The following is a 15,502-nucleotide window of genomic DNA, read 5'->3' as shown; positions in this document are numbered from 1 at the left end:
CATCTGTACCAGCTGATCAGGTATCTTTCCAAAGACGTTTAAGCAAATGCAAGCATATATGCTTTTCCAAAAATTTACATGAATTTTAGCATACTGCACACGTCGTTAGTCACTTAGCCTCTTGATCTTTTCATACTGAGGGCTGCCTCATTCTTTTTCAGCAGCTGGAGATGTACCATAATTTATTTAACTAGATCCTCTATTGATAAAGGTTGTTTCCAATCTCTTTCTTTTCCTTATAAGGTAACCTTATGGAGCATAACTCCCCACTCTTTCAGTTGTGCGTTATGGAACTGTACACACATCATTTCACTCCTACACAGCATCCGACGGAATATGTATAAAGCAGAATTGCAGGGTCAACAGGTGTGGGCACTGCTGCAGGAAGAGGCAGTTGGGACCACCTCTATGGGGAGGCCAATTTGGCCATATCTATCAAAAATTAAATCTCCTCCCCGATCAATTTCTGGAGCACCTCCTGGGTGCTGGGCTAGGGGTACAGAGGTGAGGAGCTCTCAGGCTGTGCTCTTGAAGGGCTCTCAGATGGGGACAAGTCATTTCCAGCCCCGGGAGGGAGGGATGTACAAATGCCAGGACAGGGCAACTAAGACAGCCTCGGGAGAGAGAGAAAAAAGTCTGCTCAGGGGAAAAGAAGGAAGGGCATCCAGGCAGGTGGACCAGCGTGTGTGAAGGCGGGATGTTGGGGGGACACAGGGGAACTCTGGGGTGTTCTTGGGAGCACGCAGGCCCTTGGTCAGGGTCCATGTGGTGGGAGGGGGAGATCAGACGGGACCTGCACCTAACAGGGTAACCTGTTGTCATGGGGATCCATCGAAGGGTTCTCAACCTGGGAGCCTCAGGGTCAGAGAGGAATGCTAGAAGGCTCTCCGGCTATGGTGTGGCGGAAGGAACAAGCCAGGCATTTTCTCAGACCCTGAAGGGCAGGGCTCCCGGCACTAAATGCCTTTGGCTCACAGCGAGTGCCCAGTAGAAACAAGCGGTGGAATTTTAGCCAAGCCCCAAAATGAGCCATACCCTGGGCATTGTCCCTTAAGTGGGGGTTCCTGTATTCCCTTGAAAGCCAAGGGGAGTGAGCCTCCTCTGGGAGGCCTGGGGTCAGGCCTGGGGTCAGGCCCAGGGTCATGCTCTGACGCTGCTCCCAATGACTATGACATTCTTTACAAGTCTCCCATCTCTGTTCAAAAACTCATGGGAATTTTGCATTCGATTCCCTGATGTATCTGGGTTAGCTTTAACATAAAAAATGGAATATATTACAAATATACACATAAGTTTCTCCAGCAGCTTTGAGTCAGATTAGCTCTCCAGAAAAATCTTCTGACTTTGAGAGGCCCCCTAGTCGCCCAGTGAGAGGGATGGGTGCCGGTCATCCAGCTGCACCGCAGCAAATCCAGTCCTCAGCCCGTCTCCGTGCACTGCCCCAGCCCTCTGAACGGCCAGGACGCTTGCTGCACTTCACTCATTCATGCCTCCATTCGTTCACTCACTGGTACTTCCGAAAGCTGATCACGCACAGGGCGTCCCCCTCTCCCGCGGGGTCACAGGAGCGGCGCTAAAAATCCTCTGCGCATGTGATCTCAATACTCACCATGGCCCTCTGACGTAGGTGCTGTTATTATCAAACCCATTTTACAGACGGGGACACTGAAGCTCAGAGAGGACAGGTAAAGTGACCAAGGCCACTCCGTGAGGGGGCAGAGCCAGGACGAGGACCCAGGCAGTCTGACTCCAGGGCCTGCCCTCTTACCTCCTGCACGACGTCCACTGCCCAGAAGGGGCGAGACCTCAAGCACTGGAATGAGGGGCAAGGCGCCCTGGGAGTCTGAAAACCTCGGCTCAATGCCCAGCTCCCCCAAGTTGGCCCTGTGATCTTGGGCAGGTCACCCTCCTTTCCCGACGCTGGAATCTCCTGGGCCCCTGTCCCTGCCTCATTCTGTTCTGCACTTGTGAAAGGCTGTTGAGACTGCAGAGGGCTCGTGCAGCCCACGGGTGTGACCGGAAGCACTGGGAGGGCAGTTTCTCCCGGTTCCCTGACACGGCCCACCTTCCTTCCAGGCCACTTCCATGACAGCTGCTGAGGCCCGCAGCCTGCCAGGACTTCACTCACTTAACCCCCACCCAGGTCAGGTAGGTCCATTTTATAGATGAGGAAACTGAGTCTCCCGGAGGGTAAATAGTTGGCAAAGTTGTTGTTGGTTTAGTGGCTTAACTTGCTGACTCCATGCTCATTTCACTAATAATCGCTACCGTTAACTGAATGCTTATCAGGTGCCAGACATCATGCTAAGCACTTTAGTCTTCAAAACAACCTCCCAATATAATTATTACCAGTTAAGTCTTGGGTAATCTATAACCTGGGAATAATAATAGCACCTTCTTGGGGGTTATTGTAGGAGGTAAAGGAAATTGCCCAAGGCCACAGAGCCAAGAGGTGGCTGGACAGGATTTGAACCCAGGTCTGTTGGGCTCACCAGTGTAACGGTTAAGAACCATGACTCTGTCCTAGCCAGGCACAGGCTGCCTGGAGTGGCAACAGTGAAACCAGCATTCGATTCATAGGAGCTGTGAATCACAATCATAGACAGGAACAGGAGAAATCTTTCTGAGAGAAAGTAGTAAAAAGCACATAAACAAACAAAAAAGCCTAAAAGTAGGTGACATTAGGAATTGGTTAAAGTAGTGTTCCCAACATTGCAATGTATCCAGGTGGTCCTCAGGATAACTTCAGGTGATGCACAGATAACCATATTTTACATATTTATTTTATTATTATTTTTTAAATTTTTATTTTATTTTTGCTGAGGAAGATTTGCCCTGAGCTAACATCTGTTGCCAGTCTTCCTGTTTTTTGCTGAGGAAGATTCACCCTGAGCTAACATGTGTGCCAGTCTTCCTCTATTTTGCACGTGGGTTGCCACCACAGCATGGTCACTGACGAGTGGTGTAGGTCTGCACCTGGGAACTGAACCTTGGCCGCCAAAGCAGAGTGCACTGAACTTAACCACTAGGCCACTGGGGCTGGCCCTAATGTGTTTATTTTAAAGTGATAAACGTAACTAGTACATTTGCGACTCCATGGTTATTACTGCTTATGACAAGGCTAAATAAAAGAGGTGAATTGATTTTAAAAATTAAGTAAATGTGTCAATAACAAGTGTACACTGTTCAGGTGTTCTCTCACACTCTCAAATATGTACCAGCAGATCATGCTGGTTCTGTCTTCAAATACGTCCAGGATGCCACCACTTCTCCCCGAACCATCATGGCCTGTTGCACCACTGCAATGGCTTCATCCCAGGCCCTGCTCCCACCCTGCCCACTGCAGTCCACCCACACGGCTGCTAGAGGGAGCCGGTGCAAACAGGAGATCAGGGCCTGAGCCGGCTCAGAACCCCTAGGAGCTCCCGGCTCCCTCAGAGGACAGGCCACAGACCCTCTGTGACCCTGTGAGACCCTATAATCCACCCCCCAGTATGTCTCCCATCTCATTACCTCTCTGATGGCCCTGGAACATGCCAGGCCTGCCCCCAGCTCAGGACCCTTGGTGCCCAGAACATTCTTCCCCCAGACAGTGTCCCAGTGGTTCCCCCACCACCATCAAGACTCTGCTCCAATGTCACCTTCCCGCTTCCTCTGAACCACACCTACCCTCTCCCGGCATTCCTCTCTCCTCTTCTCTGCTTTATTTTTGACCTTGGCACATTTACTTCCTAATACGCTGTATATCTGATTATTGAGTTTACGGTCTGTCTGTCCTCCCCCTGGACTCCTTGAGCTCAGGAATTTTTGTGTTTTCCTTAAGTGCAGGATCCCCAGCACCTAGAACATGGCCTGGCACCCAACAGGAGCTCAATAAGTATGTGTCTAATGAATCAACACAAAGTTCCCTTCATGCACACATGCATTTTTTTCAAGAGACAGAGGGCCCACGGCATTCATCAAAGCCTCCGAAGGGTTGTCTACCACCCAAGGGTGTCCCCACTCCCCCATTTGGGGCCATCTTGGCCAAGGAAATTTACCTTCCACAGGAGCAGACAACACCACTTAGCCAGTCAGGCCTATAGTTGTTCACCCTGAATTAATAAGTGGGGCCTTGGTTTATCCATCAGTCTCCTGTGAGGTGGGTTAGGGTGAATCGGTCTCCTTGCCAATCCACTTGACTACAGCAAGAGGTGGTTCAGATTCTCTCTGTGATGCTTCTGTTCATAAGCAGTGGTCCCTACAGCCTGCCCCTTCCCACCACCATGAAGCAAGCTCTGCTGTGTCAGGCCTTGTGTCTTCCCAGCTAATGCAGCAACTCCCCAAGGGCAAAGGACCATGTTTCCTTTTCAAGGACCAGATGTTAGGAAGATGAACACTCACCTCAAGCAGCCCTGGGTTCAAGCCCCAACTCTGCCACCTGTTGGCTGTGTGACCAGAGACAAATTATTTAACCTCTCTGTTTCCTTCTCTAAAAACAGGTCTAGTAAGAATAAAAACTTCATTGTGTTGTTGGGGAGATTTGATGCGATAGTGCATATAAGTATTCAGTACATGATGATGACTAGCACGGAGCTTGGTGAAGTGAGGGATTTTAATTCAACCACATCACAAATATTTATTGAGTGCCCACTATGTGCTAGGCATTGTGCTAGAGAATGGGGAGAAGAAATGGGGCAGGTGCCGCCTTTGTGTGAATTAGCTTCTTGGATGGCACAGAGTGGCATCGATGGCCTGTTTCTGACTGCACTCCCTGGGTGCTGCTGTGGGTGGCCTGGGCCTCACACTCCGGAGGCAGAGGAGCACGGACCAGGAACTGTACGGTTAGGAATTGTGAGAAGCGCTGTAAAGAGACAGCCCAGGGCGCTTTGGGGCATCCCAGATAATGGGGAGGGGGTAGGTCTGAATCTGAGGGGTTAGAGTTTGCGAGTAACGTGGCAGCGGGGACCGGAGGAGCAGCAGCTGGGACCCCACCTTCCTCCTCTCCTACACCCCCAGGGAACGGGGGCTGGTTCTCCAGAGGGGTGTCTAGGAGGGTGCCGGAGGCTGCAGCTCCGTGGCCTGCCCCATGGGCCCTGCCGCACGCACCCTCTAGTGGTCACAGCACAGCAGGGGTGAGGCTCCACGGGCCTGGGAAGCCAAGGACAGAGGGACTGTCACTACCTTTCCCTTCCTGATACTGTCTCCACTTGGAGGCGGTCTTCCTTTAATGGGGGATGACTCTGTGTCCTATGTCATTTCATTTAGGCATCCACTCGAGCATGATTCCTATCCCCCTTACTGATGAGAACCCCGAGGCTTACTGAGCAGAGGGAGGTAAAGGAGGGTCAGAACTGAACTCAGGCCTCCCAGACTCTCGTTTCAGTGCTCTTCTGATGTCATCCAGCTGGCACCTAATGGCACCCCACGCCTAATGCCACATCTCTGGGTGAGCAAGAGCCGAAGCCAAACTGGTGGCCCAGGGAAGAAGGCAGCCCTCCCAGGAGGGTCACTGCTTCAGTCCCTCCCTGGCCTGAAGGCCCGACATCCCTCAGGGCGCTCCCCCGGAAAGGGGATGCCATTGTACCTCAGGGAGGTCAGGGGGGTGGAAGAAGGAGCCAGTGTTCCTATACTTGCCCCAGCGGTAGGTTGAGGGCATTTGTGCAGGCCCTGAGTGGTAACCAATCCCCTGCCTGCGGTCCCCTTCCCTTTGCTCCCGTTACACATACATACCCCTTCCCCCAGCCAAACTGCGTGGGTCCAAACCCTGCCTCTGCCACTAACTAAAAGCTCATGCAAGTTACTTAATGTCTTTGTGCCTCAGTGTCTTTCTCTGTAAAATGGTGGTAACAACCATACCTGCCCCCAAAGTGTTATGTGGAGTCTGGGGTCTTGCCCGGTAACACTTTGATTCAGCAGCCCCAATGGACCACAGTTTGAAAATCACTGCCTTGAAGGGTGTGCTGTGAAACGCAGACACACACACCACTTTCCAGCTATCAGGAGTGAACATATCTACTGGTTTATGCCCCTCTGGTTTTAGCATTTTAGGACTCCCAATGCTATTTTCATTTCAATGGCAAATTAAATGGGCAAGTTCCTGTGCCTCAGTTTCCTCATCTGTACAACGGAGATGATAACAGTCCCTAGCAGAGTTTTGTGAGGATTCAGCAACTGAATCCTTGTAATGCTTGCCCACTTTAACCACTCAAGCACGAGCTGTTATTATAGTAATCCACGGCCAAACCAGCAAATGCCTTGATAAAAGAAAATACTTTACTTTACACTGAGCTCCTCCTTATATTTCAAGATGCATTAATTTCTCCGGGGCGAGAAGTGACCGAAAGGGGCCATGAGAGGGGCTTCCGGGCGCTGGCTACACAGGTGTTGTATTCACTTGTGAAAATGCACCCTGCTGTTCACTTGCGATTTGTGCACTTAAAACGCACTGTCTCCTAGGATCTTCACGGTTCTGTGAAGAACGCAGGGCAGGCATCAGCATCCCCGTTTTTCAAACAAGAAACTGAGGCCAAGACAGCTATTTTGACTTGGCCAAGGCAGCAGGGGATGGGGGTGAGGAATGGATGGTCCTCCATTCGGGAGAGCAACCACCGTTCCCAGGGAGCGCGGCGCGAGCAGCACTTGGCTCCAGGTAAAACTCGACGGACGGTTCTGAGTCCTTCCTGCACAGACCACCTCCTCCCAGCGCACACACAGCCCCTTGCCCGGCGGGGGCCTCGCATCGCCGCACTCTCACAAGGCCAGCCCCACACGTGGGCACCCCGGGGTAGACCCGCGCGCCGGCGCCCCCGCGGCCCCGCGGGGCAGGGCGCCCAGCCCGGGGCCAATGAGAGTAGCGGAATTTCTTTCATTCAGTGCGGGGCCGGACTCTTGCCCGGAAAGGGGCGGGGCGCCGCGCCGGGGGCGGGGCCTTCGCGCGCGGGGGAGAGGGCGGTGCCCGCCCCGCGGCCCGGCCAATCGGCGCCGCGCCCGGGGGGGGAGGGGGGACCAGGCCTTTTTTCCCTCCGCGCGGGACCAATCCCGACTTTACAAGCTTGAACTTTTGCCACCCTCGGACGAGCGAGCGCGCCCGAGGAGGTACCCCGCCGCGCCGGCTCCAGGGGCAGGAGCGGCCTTAACCCTGTCCGCGCCGGGCGCGCTGCTGCCGCCGGGGCCCCCAGCCAGCCCCGGGCCTGGCGGAGCGGGACCCCGCCCCCCAACCCACCTCCACTTCCGTGGTGAAATGTCGCTTGGGAAAGCACGATGCCTCACCACATCTCTCTCTATGGTGCACAGAATAAATTGGGAAGGGGGAAGAGGGAGCACCCGGCCTCGAGGGGGCCCGGACGGCTAGAGGACCGCCTAGCTCCGAGGGAGGGCCGTGGCGACCGTGAGGAGCCCGAGAGAGGGAGACACTCCCCTCCTCTACCCCACACTCTGCAACTCCCTAATTCGGGCCAGCCTGAGCCCCGGTCCGCGCAGCGGCCCACGCCCCCCATCTGGCCCAGCAGAGCGACCCCTGACTTTGCGCAGAGGGTGTGGAGACCTCGTGCTATCACGGAAGATCTTCTATCCCAAGTCACTCACCCCCTGCTCTCAGGAGACGCAAGCCAGGAAGGCACACGCACACTCACTTTTATTAGTCTTTCCTGGGATGGGGGTTTGGACCAACTCTAAAGCGCAATGTGTTTGCAAGTTTGTGCACAAGCCAGAGAGAGGCAAAGCGCCCCGTTTGCGTCCGAGTCTCAGTGGGTCCACCGAGCCCTCCCGCCGCCCGCCCGTAGTTTGTATAACTGTGTGTGTGTGTGTGTGTGTGTGTGTGTGCGCGCGCGTGTGCGTGTGCTCGCTCGTATCCGTGCCCGCAGCGCAACTCGCGCCAGAGAGCAGGCTGTGGGCGCTGTCAGGCCCGGGGCGGGGGCGCCGGGGCGAGCGTGGGGCGGGGGCCCGGGCTCCGCCCGCCCCAGGAGCCGGCCCCTCGGAGCCTCCGGCCCAGCAATGGGACGTGTTCTCCTTTAAGAGTTAAGAAACTTGAAACCTTGTTTGCGCAACAATCAGCGCCGCGGAGCCGCCAAAGTGTCTAGACTGGCATATGATGGGAGGCAGCCAATGACTCCGCGGCGCTCCTCCGGGGGCCCTCAGTGTGCGTTTGAGGAGAACAAAAAAGAGAGAGAGAGAGCCGAGCAGGGGAGCGAGCGAGGGAGCCGAGCCGAGAGAAAGAGCCGCCGGGCGCTGCTTCGCCAGACCTCGCAGGGACCGCGGGGCCACCGGGAGGCACTTTTTGTGGAGGGGGAGGGGGGCGACCTCTGCAGCCGCGGCGCCCGGGGCGTCCGAGCGCAGCGTGGGGCGGGCTGCGACCTCTGCCTCGTTGGATTGCATTTTTAATTAAGGATTCCTAGCAGCTCTTTGGGATTTTTACAGTTTCCACTCATGTGTTGACACCCGCGTTCAGGAGAAACTCGCTCCGAGTGCATCTAGCGCCTGGGACCTGAGACGGAGTTGGCTTTTCATGCATGCAATTCCAGGGATTTTGGTTTTGTTTGGGGTTTCTTTTTCTTTCTTTCCCTTTTTTTTCTTTTTGCAGGGAGTAAGAAGGAAGCTGAGGGTATCAACAAGCCTGCCTCTCGGATCCTGCAGGAAAAGCCGATGTAGTTAAGCGCTTGGGTTTTAAAGGCAGGGCTTCCCAGACACATTTGGGGGGTTCGGCGCGAGCGCTTTGTGCTCATGGACCAGCCGCGCAACTTCTGAAGGCTCGCCGGCCCATGCGGGGTCTTTCCGGCGGCGCGCCGCTTGCAGTCCCCCTAAGGCGCCGGGGCTGGACTTGCTGAGCAGCCCGGCCGCCGGGGTCCATGTAGCCGCTGGCCCGGCGCGGACTGCGGCTCGGCGCGCGCGTGCTCCCGGCCGGCCCGCCGCGGCGAGCTCACTCATGTTGCAGCCCTGCGGCGCCCCTTCGACGACAGGCTGTGCGCGGTCTGCACGGCGCCCGGCGGCGGAGCTTCATGTGGGGCTGCGGCCCGCGTAGCCGGCGCCTCGCTGAGGGAACGGACCCTCGGTAACCGGAGACCGCCTCCCCCCCACCCCCGGCGCCAAAGGATATCGTATGTTCAGGTCCAAACGCTCGGGGCTGGTGCGGCGACTTTGGCGAAGTCGTGTGGTCCCCGACCGGGAGGAAGGCGGCGGCAGCGGCGGCGGCGGCGGCGGCGACGAGGATGGGAGCTTGGGCAGCCGAGCTGAGCCAGCCCCGCGGGCACGAGAAGGCGGAGGCTGCGGCCGCTCCGAAGTCCGCCCGGTAGCCCCGCGGCGGCCCCGGGACGCGGTGGGACAGCGAGGCGCCCAGGGCGCAGGGCGGCGCCGGCGCGGAGGGGGTCCCCCGAGGCCCATGTCGGAGCCTGGGGCCGGCGCTGGGGGCTCCCCGCTGGACGTGGTGGAGCCGGGAGGCCCGGGCTGGCTGCCCGAAAGTGACTGCGAGACGGTGACTTGCTGTCTCTTCTCCGAGCGGGACGCCGCTGGCGCGCCCCGGGACGCCGGCGACCCCCTGGCCCAGGCCGCCCTGGAGCCGGCGGGCGGCGGGCGGAGTCGCGAAGCGCGCTCGCGGCTGCTGCTGCTGGAGCAGGAGCTCAAGACGGTCACGTACTCGCTGCTGAAGCGGCTCAAGGAGCGCTCGCTGGACACGCTGCTGGAGGCGGTGGAGTCCCGCGGCGGCGTGCCGGGCGGCTGCGTGCTGGTGCCGCGCGCCGACCTCCGCCTGGGCGGCCAGCCCGCGCCGCCGCAGCTGCTGCTCGGCCGCCTCTTCCGCTGGCCCGACCTGCAGCACGCCGTGGAGCTGAAGCCCCTGTGCGGCTGCCACAGCTTCGCCGCCGCCGCCGACGGCCCCACCGTGTGCTGCAACCCCTACCACTTCAGCCGGCTCTGCGGGCCAGGTGAGCGCGCCGCGCCGCGCCGCGCGGGGGCCCCTCCGCGGCTGCCCTGCTATCCTTGACCCCGCGGGCGGGCGGAGCTGCGGTGCTCCCCCGGGTGCCCCTGGAGCGTGGTGGCTCCCAGGGATGGCGCCTCACCCTGATAGGAGAGGCAGGGCGTGGGTATCTGGGCACACACATCAAATGGCATCTTCATTCTAAGGCTCCCGCAAACTTAAAAGGGTACGCGGTGGAGATTTCTCTGTGCAGCTTCGTGTGATGTAGGTTCCAATTTCATAGACAGTGAAAGAGGAGGGCAGGCCTAGGAGAAGCCAAAGACATGAGTGCCCCATCCACCCCCTCGCGGTCACCCCTAGTCTGTGCCTAGGCCTGTAGCATTCATGGGCATATGCCTGTACCTACGCTCTGCTTTCCTGTATCCAAGTAGATACACGTTGTCAAATTGGGTGTAGACAATTCATGGCTAGAGTCAGTAGTAAATTGTCCTGCCTGTTCCTTTGTATACTTTGGAGCAAAGCTTTTGCAGGGCAACCCCTCTCTCAGAGTGGAGACCACCCTCTTGCTCTGATTGCTCCCAGCATCCCTTGGGTGTCCAGTGCCAGGGCCCTCCATCATCATCCTTCTCAAGTCTATGTCCAGCTTTTCTATAGGCTTGAGGGTCCTAGAGGCATCTGTGAGTAGGTGAGGAAGCCAGATATTTTATTACCTCTGAGAACTGCCTTCCTTCTTTGTTCTCCTGGGATTTCCTGCACACACCCCACCCCCAGCCTTGCTTACCTGGACAGGCCCTGGGTGCTGGAGCAGAGTGAGGATGGCTGGGGGCTTCTGGCAGGCCAGAGGCTTGTGTTCCCCCCTGCTCTCACCTCTGCACTGGAGGGATCACACGCTTTAGCCAGTAGCATCTTAGGGGTGTATGCATCTTGGGTGACATTGGGGGTTCTGCAGGGGTGGGTCTGTCAGAGACTTACGGGCTGTGGGACCTGGGAGGGCCCTGAGTTCCTCCGCTCTGGCCCTTCTGGAGAGTGAGCTCTCAGCCTGGGGCACCTGGTGGGTCAGATCACAGGTCTCTTGACTCCCAGTATGCAAGGGGTGGGTGGGCCTAGGAGTGTGGGTTTGTCTCAGTGTCTTGTTTGTGTGTGGGATAGTGGCTGCAGGGGAAAGGAGGATGCCTCCATGCTCAGTGGTGGTTCCTGATGGGGGGCAGGTGGGGAGAGGCAGTGTTGATCTGGCCACCCGGCTCCCCACGTGGTCACTCCAGGTCCATCGCAGGGGTTTTTGGCAGTCCCTGACCTGTGGCCCACGGTGGGCTTTCTCTGCCCCTTGTTCCTCTTCCTGACAGCTCCCCTGGAAGTGGCTTTCGCTCCTCTGCCCTCCAGGCTCCTCCCTGCCTCTGGGGGAGGGAGCCCTATTTGTGGTTGGCCTGTCCCTGGTCATTTTTGTTTAGCGGGAGATAACAGGTGGGGCCCACTCTGCTCTTTTCAAGGCCCTGGCAGGTATTTTCTCTCTCACTAGGTCAGTGGGCCAGCAGATACTTGTTGAGCACTGACTCTGTGCCAGGCAGCGTGCTGGGTGCTGTAGCAGGGAGAGTGGAATATGAGCAGGGTCCATGCCTTCAAGAAACCTAATCTTGCGGGGGAGATAGGGGAGGAAGGGCCAGGTCAGTGGGTCTGAACCCTCAGCGCGCTGGCGGGTGTGTGTGGATGTAACAGGATCACCTCCAGGAGGTCCAGAGCTCTCACCTGGAGCCCGTCCTTGGAGGATGGGGAAGGGGAAATGGCTGTTGAGGAGGAGGAGCAGAGGTCCCAGTGCCAGGCAAGCTGAGGGGTGTGTGGGCGCGAGGGGGTGGAGCGAAAAAGTTGGGGACAACTGACAGGACCCACCCCTGCCCCTGCTCCTTGGGTTAGAAGTCAGCTTGGGGGCCGGTGTGAGTTTGGTGGGCTTGGGCACGTGCAGGTTGAGGGGCTGACTGCAGTGGAACACTTCTTAACTGCAGACCTGGACCTGGGCTCTGCCCCACCAGTAATGACAACTTGACCTTGGACTAGTGACTTCCCCTCTGTGTCTCCCTACTGGTCAGTGAGTGGGGTTCGCTCTGGGAACATTCTCCACATCTAATTCTAGGCTGAGCGTTGGCGCTTGACTCTGTTCCTCCTCCCAGAAGGAGGTGCTATTGCCGGAGCTGTGTCTGTTCTCCTTCCTCTTTGCCCGCCCCAGGGGACCCCCCCCCCCCTTCAAGACACCCTGGGAACAGCTGGGAGGACCGATGGTCTGAGAAGAGTTTCTAGTAGGTGCCAGGTTGACCCTCTTTCTTGCTTCATGCCCTGCCTGATGACTTGGGCCGCCGGGACTGAGACCTGGGGGAGCCCTTTGCGGCCCACCCGACCCCTGTTGCCTGGCCGCCAGCCTGGCTCCCAGGAGCTGGGCGGGTACATAGCTGGAGCTCAGCCGTGCGTGTCCTGATAAGGAGACTGCTCCTTCCAGGGCTCCGGGGAAGAGGGCTGGGGCGCTGGGACAGACAGACAGACAGACAGACACACACACACACACACAGACACACACACAGAGCAGGCACACAGCTAGAGAGTACACTGGAATACCCAGCAGCCCAACTGAGGGACACTCACCTGGCACCAGTCACCTCTGTGCCCCCCTGGCCCCTATGGGGAGCCCCAGTGACAGGGGGCCCCTTTCTGGGCAGTGTGGACCCCTGCGGCTCAGAGCAAACCCTGCTCCATCCATCAACTTGCTTTGGGGTTCTGGGGCCACTTCCCCTCTGTGGGCCTCTTTCCCATCTGTAAAGGGAGGGGACGGATGGAACCCCTAAGTCTGACGGGCAGATTCCAGGTGACACAGGCCTGCCTCCCCTGCCCTGCCCTCTCCCTCATGCTTTCTCAGAAAGTGGGGGCCTCCCTCTGTGCCCGGCGCTACCCCGGGCCTCCTGCCCCCGTGGGAGTCAGGCCCTATCTCTCCCTCCCTCTCGTGTGTCTTTCTGTCCCGGGAAAAGCCCGTCCGCGGAGCTTGGTGCCTATGTGGACGGAAATGTGGAGAAATACTTTAATCACAGTTCTAACCTGCGTTTATAGAGCTCCTTTCTCCTGAAAGTATCCATTAACTTTGGAATAAATCTCCTGCTCTTTGCTTCACCACTTTTTTTTTTTTGCTGTAATTATATTCAGTAAATTACTATTATCCAAATTGCGCCAGGGAGAGACAGAGCGAGAGAGCGAGAGAGCGAGAGAGCGAGAGAGAGAGACAGAGAGAGAGAGAGAGAGAGAGAGAGAACGAACTTCTAAATGACTGGAGGAGGCCGCCTAGGAAAACACAGGGTTCCCAGGCCAGCACTATAGGAATTAGAATGGGCTAGAAAGTTTTCCTTTTATTTGGCCTGGCATTATCCCTTTGAAATGAGATCAATTTCAAGTAGGGCTTCCAAGCCCCCGCCCGGCCCCCCGGCCGCCCGCCCTGCTCCTCAGAGCTCCTCCTTGGAGGTGAGGAAGGGGTGATAATGTGCAGTTTGCCTCTTGCTGGCGCCAGCCGGCCGCGCTGTTTATCTGGCTGCCGGGGGAATCTGGGCAATTAGGCTCAGCCGGCCTTAAAGTGCCAGGAGCTCCTTTTCTGCATCTCCCACCCCAGAGCTAGGGGTTGAGCCTTCAGGTTCTGGGGCTGCGGGGGGACAGGTGCCGGGGAGGCCCCCTCCCCATCCAGGGCCACCCCTTGGGAGGATGGAAACTGGGAGGCCCAGGGAGGTGGTGGAGTCTTTTCTAAGCAAGATGCTGGGCTGCAAGACAGGGGTGGAAGCTAATGTCCCAAACTGAAACCATACCGGGCACTGGGAGAGGCTGTGAACTCTTCTGGCTTTAGAATCAGGGTCCAGATCCCAGAAGGCTAAGTACCCCCTGAGGGCTACCCAGAGGCCCGTCTGGCTGAGCCGGGCTGAGCGCTAGCCTTCTGGTGCACTGGCCCCTGGCTGACTGCTCTCACTTCTGAGGAAGTTGGAGGAGATTCCTGAAGTTGATGCCTGAGGCTGGATGCCTGAGGGGGCTGGAGTGTCTGATGTGTCTCTCTCCCCCATGTTCCTATCTTTCAGAGGGGCCTGCAGGGCTCCAGAAGTTCTCTCCTTAAAGTTTGAGGCTTAAGTTATTATCTAAAAATCAACCCAACTTTTGTAAGAATTAAGATAGCTTCTAAGAGGGGAGTGGACAGAGGGCCTGGAGGCAGCTCACTTTCTCTTCTGACCTTTTGTCTCACCTGAGTGCCCACCTTGCCCACCTGAGTTAATGTCCTGGGGCTCAGTTCTCCAGGATCCGTGAGGCCTGGATGTGTGGGAGTGGAGTGGAGGTGCCAGTGAAGATCACCCAGTATTGTTCATTATTCCTAAAAGCCAAAAAGTGGAAACGACCCCGGATGTCCATTGGCTGATGAATGGATAAACAAAATGTGGTACATCCATACAATGGAATAGCATTCAACCGTAAAAAACAGTCACGTATGATAGCTGCTACAGCCTGGATGAGCCTCAAAAACATGCAAAGTGAAAGAAGCCAGACACAAAAGGACACATATTATATGCATCCGCTTGTGGGAAATGTCCAGAATAGGCAAATCCATAGGGACAGGAAGTAGATTTATGGTTGCTTAGGGTTTGGGGGTTGGAATAGGGACTGACTGCTAAGGAGGACAGGGTTTCTTTTGGGATGATGAAAATGTCCTGGAATCAGATGGTGGTATTGGTCTCACCACTCTGAATATACTAAAAAACCACTGAAGTGTACGTGTTAAGAGTGAATCTAAGGATGCACGAATGATAACTCAGTTTTTTAAAAAAAGGTAACTTGGTATTGGTCCCCAACTACCCCCACCCTGTTTGTTTAGCTGAAGTAGAATAACACCTCTTACCTTCTCATGTGGCCTTGGGCGGGTCCTTTACCTGGCTGGCCCTCAGCAGCCGCATCACGTTGGGTATACCTCTGACATTCTAAACCCCTGGCTCTTGGGGCGGAGTCTGTAGGCCTTCATACTTTTTTATTTGCCTGGAGTGGAATTTAGTGCTTGGCTCCTAGTCTCTACAGTTGTTAAACAGTTCTTCGCAAACTGTTTTGCTGGAGCAGAGGAGCTGTGGTAGAGTCCCTGCTGGACGCTTGGCAGTTCCTCCCTAGCTGATGTGTCTGACGTTTCAAGTTTGTAGATTTGCTTTCTGTCTCACTCACGTTAGAACTCCCAGCCTGGTGTGGCCGTGGGTGGTGGGTGTCACAAGTCAAGGCCCAGGAGGCCCCTGCAAGCCCTCCCCTTTCCCCCCATCGTTCTGGTCCCAGGTAAGCAGCCCCTGGAAGAGATGCTGGGGTTGATGACAGGGGCTCGACTCCAGCCACCTCTGCCCATCGCTGCCAAGTTTCATTTTTAGGGACAGATCTGGGGGCAGATGTCCAGAGCTCCCTACCTTGCGTGGCCTAGACCTCAGCCAACCAGATTTTTGGAAAAGGAACCCTAACCCCGGAATTGCAGGCTTTCTGATCAGTTAGTGGGGTAGTGGAAAGGGCATGGGGCTGGGGTCAGGAGACCTGGCTTCAAGTCCTGGCTCTGCAGCCAGTTCCCTGTCTGGCCCCGAGGGC

At 56.7% G+C, this 15,502-nt stretch overlaps 1 protein-coding gene across 1 annotated transcript in view; it reads left to right on the top strand.

The window, feature by feature from the left end:
• Positions 1 to 8,926: 8,926 nt before the first annotated feature.
• SMAD6 (SMAD family member 6) overlaps positions 8,927 to 15,502 on the top strand; it is a 72,470-nt gene continuing 65,894 nt past the window's right edge. The window contains exon 1 of the mRNA XM_014856216.3: positions 8,927 to 9,896. Within this exon, the coding sequence (XP_014711702.1) occupies positions 9,077 to 9,896 (820 nt within the window). The 5' untranslated portion in view covers positions 8,927 to 9,076. The remainder of the gene's footprint in view (positions 9,897 to 15,502) is intronic.

Source organism: Equus asinus, chromosome 2 (genome assembly GCF_041296235.1).
Source record: "Equus asinus isolate D_3611 breed Donkey chromosome 2, EquAss-T2T_v2, whole genome shotgun sequence".
In the NCBI taxonomy this organism is placed as follows: domain Eukaryota; kingdom Metazoa; phylum Chordata; class Mammalia; order Perissodactyla; family Equidae; genus Equus; species Equus asinus.
The sequence above is the reverse complement of the archived record's forward strand: the minus strand, read 5'-3'. Positions and strand labels throughout refer to the sequence as shown.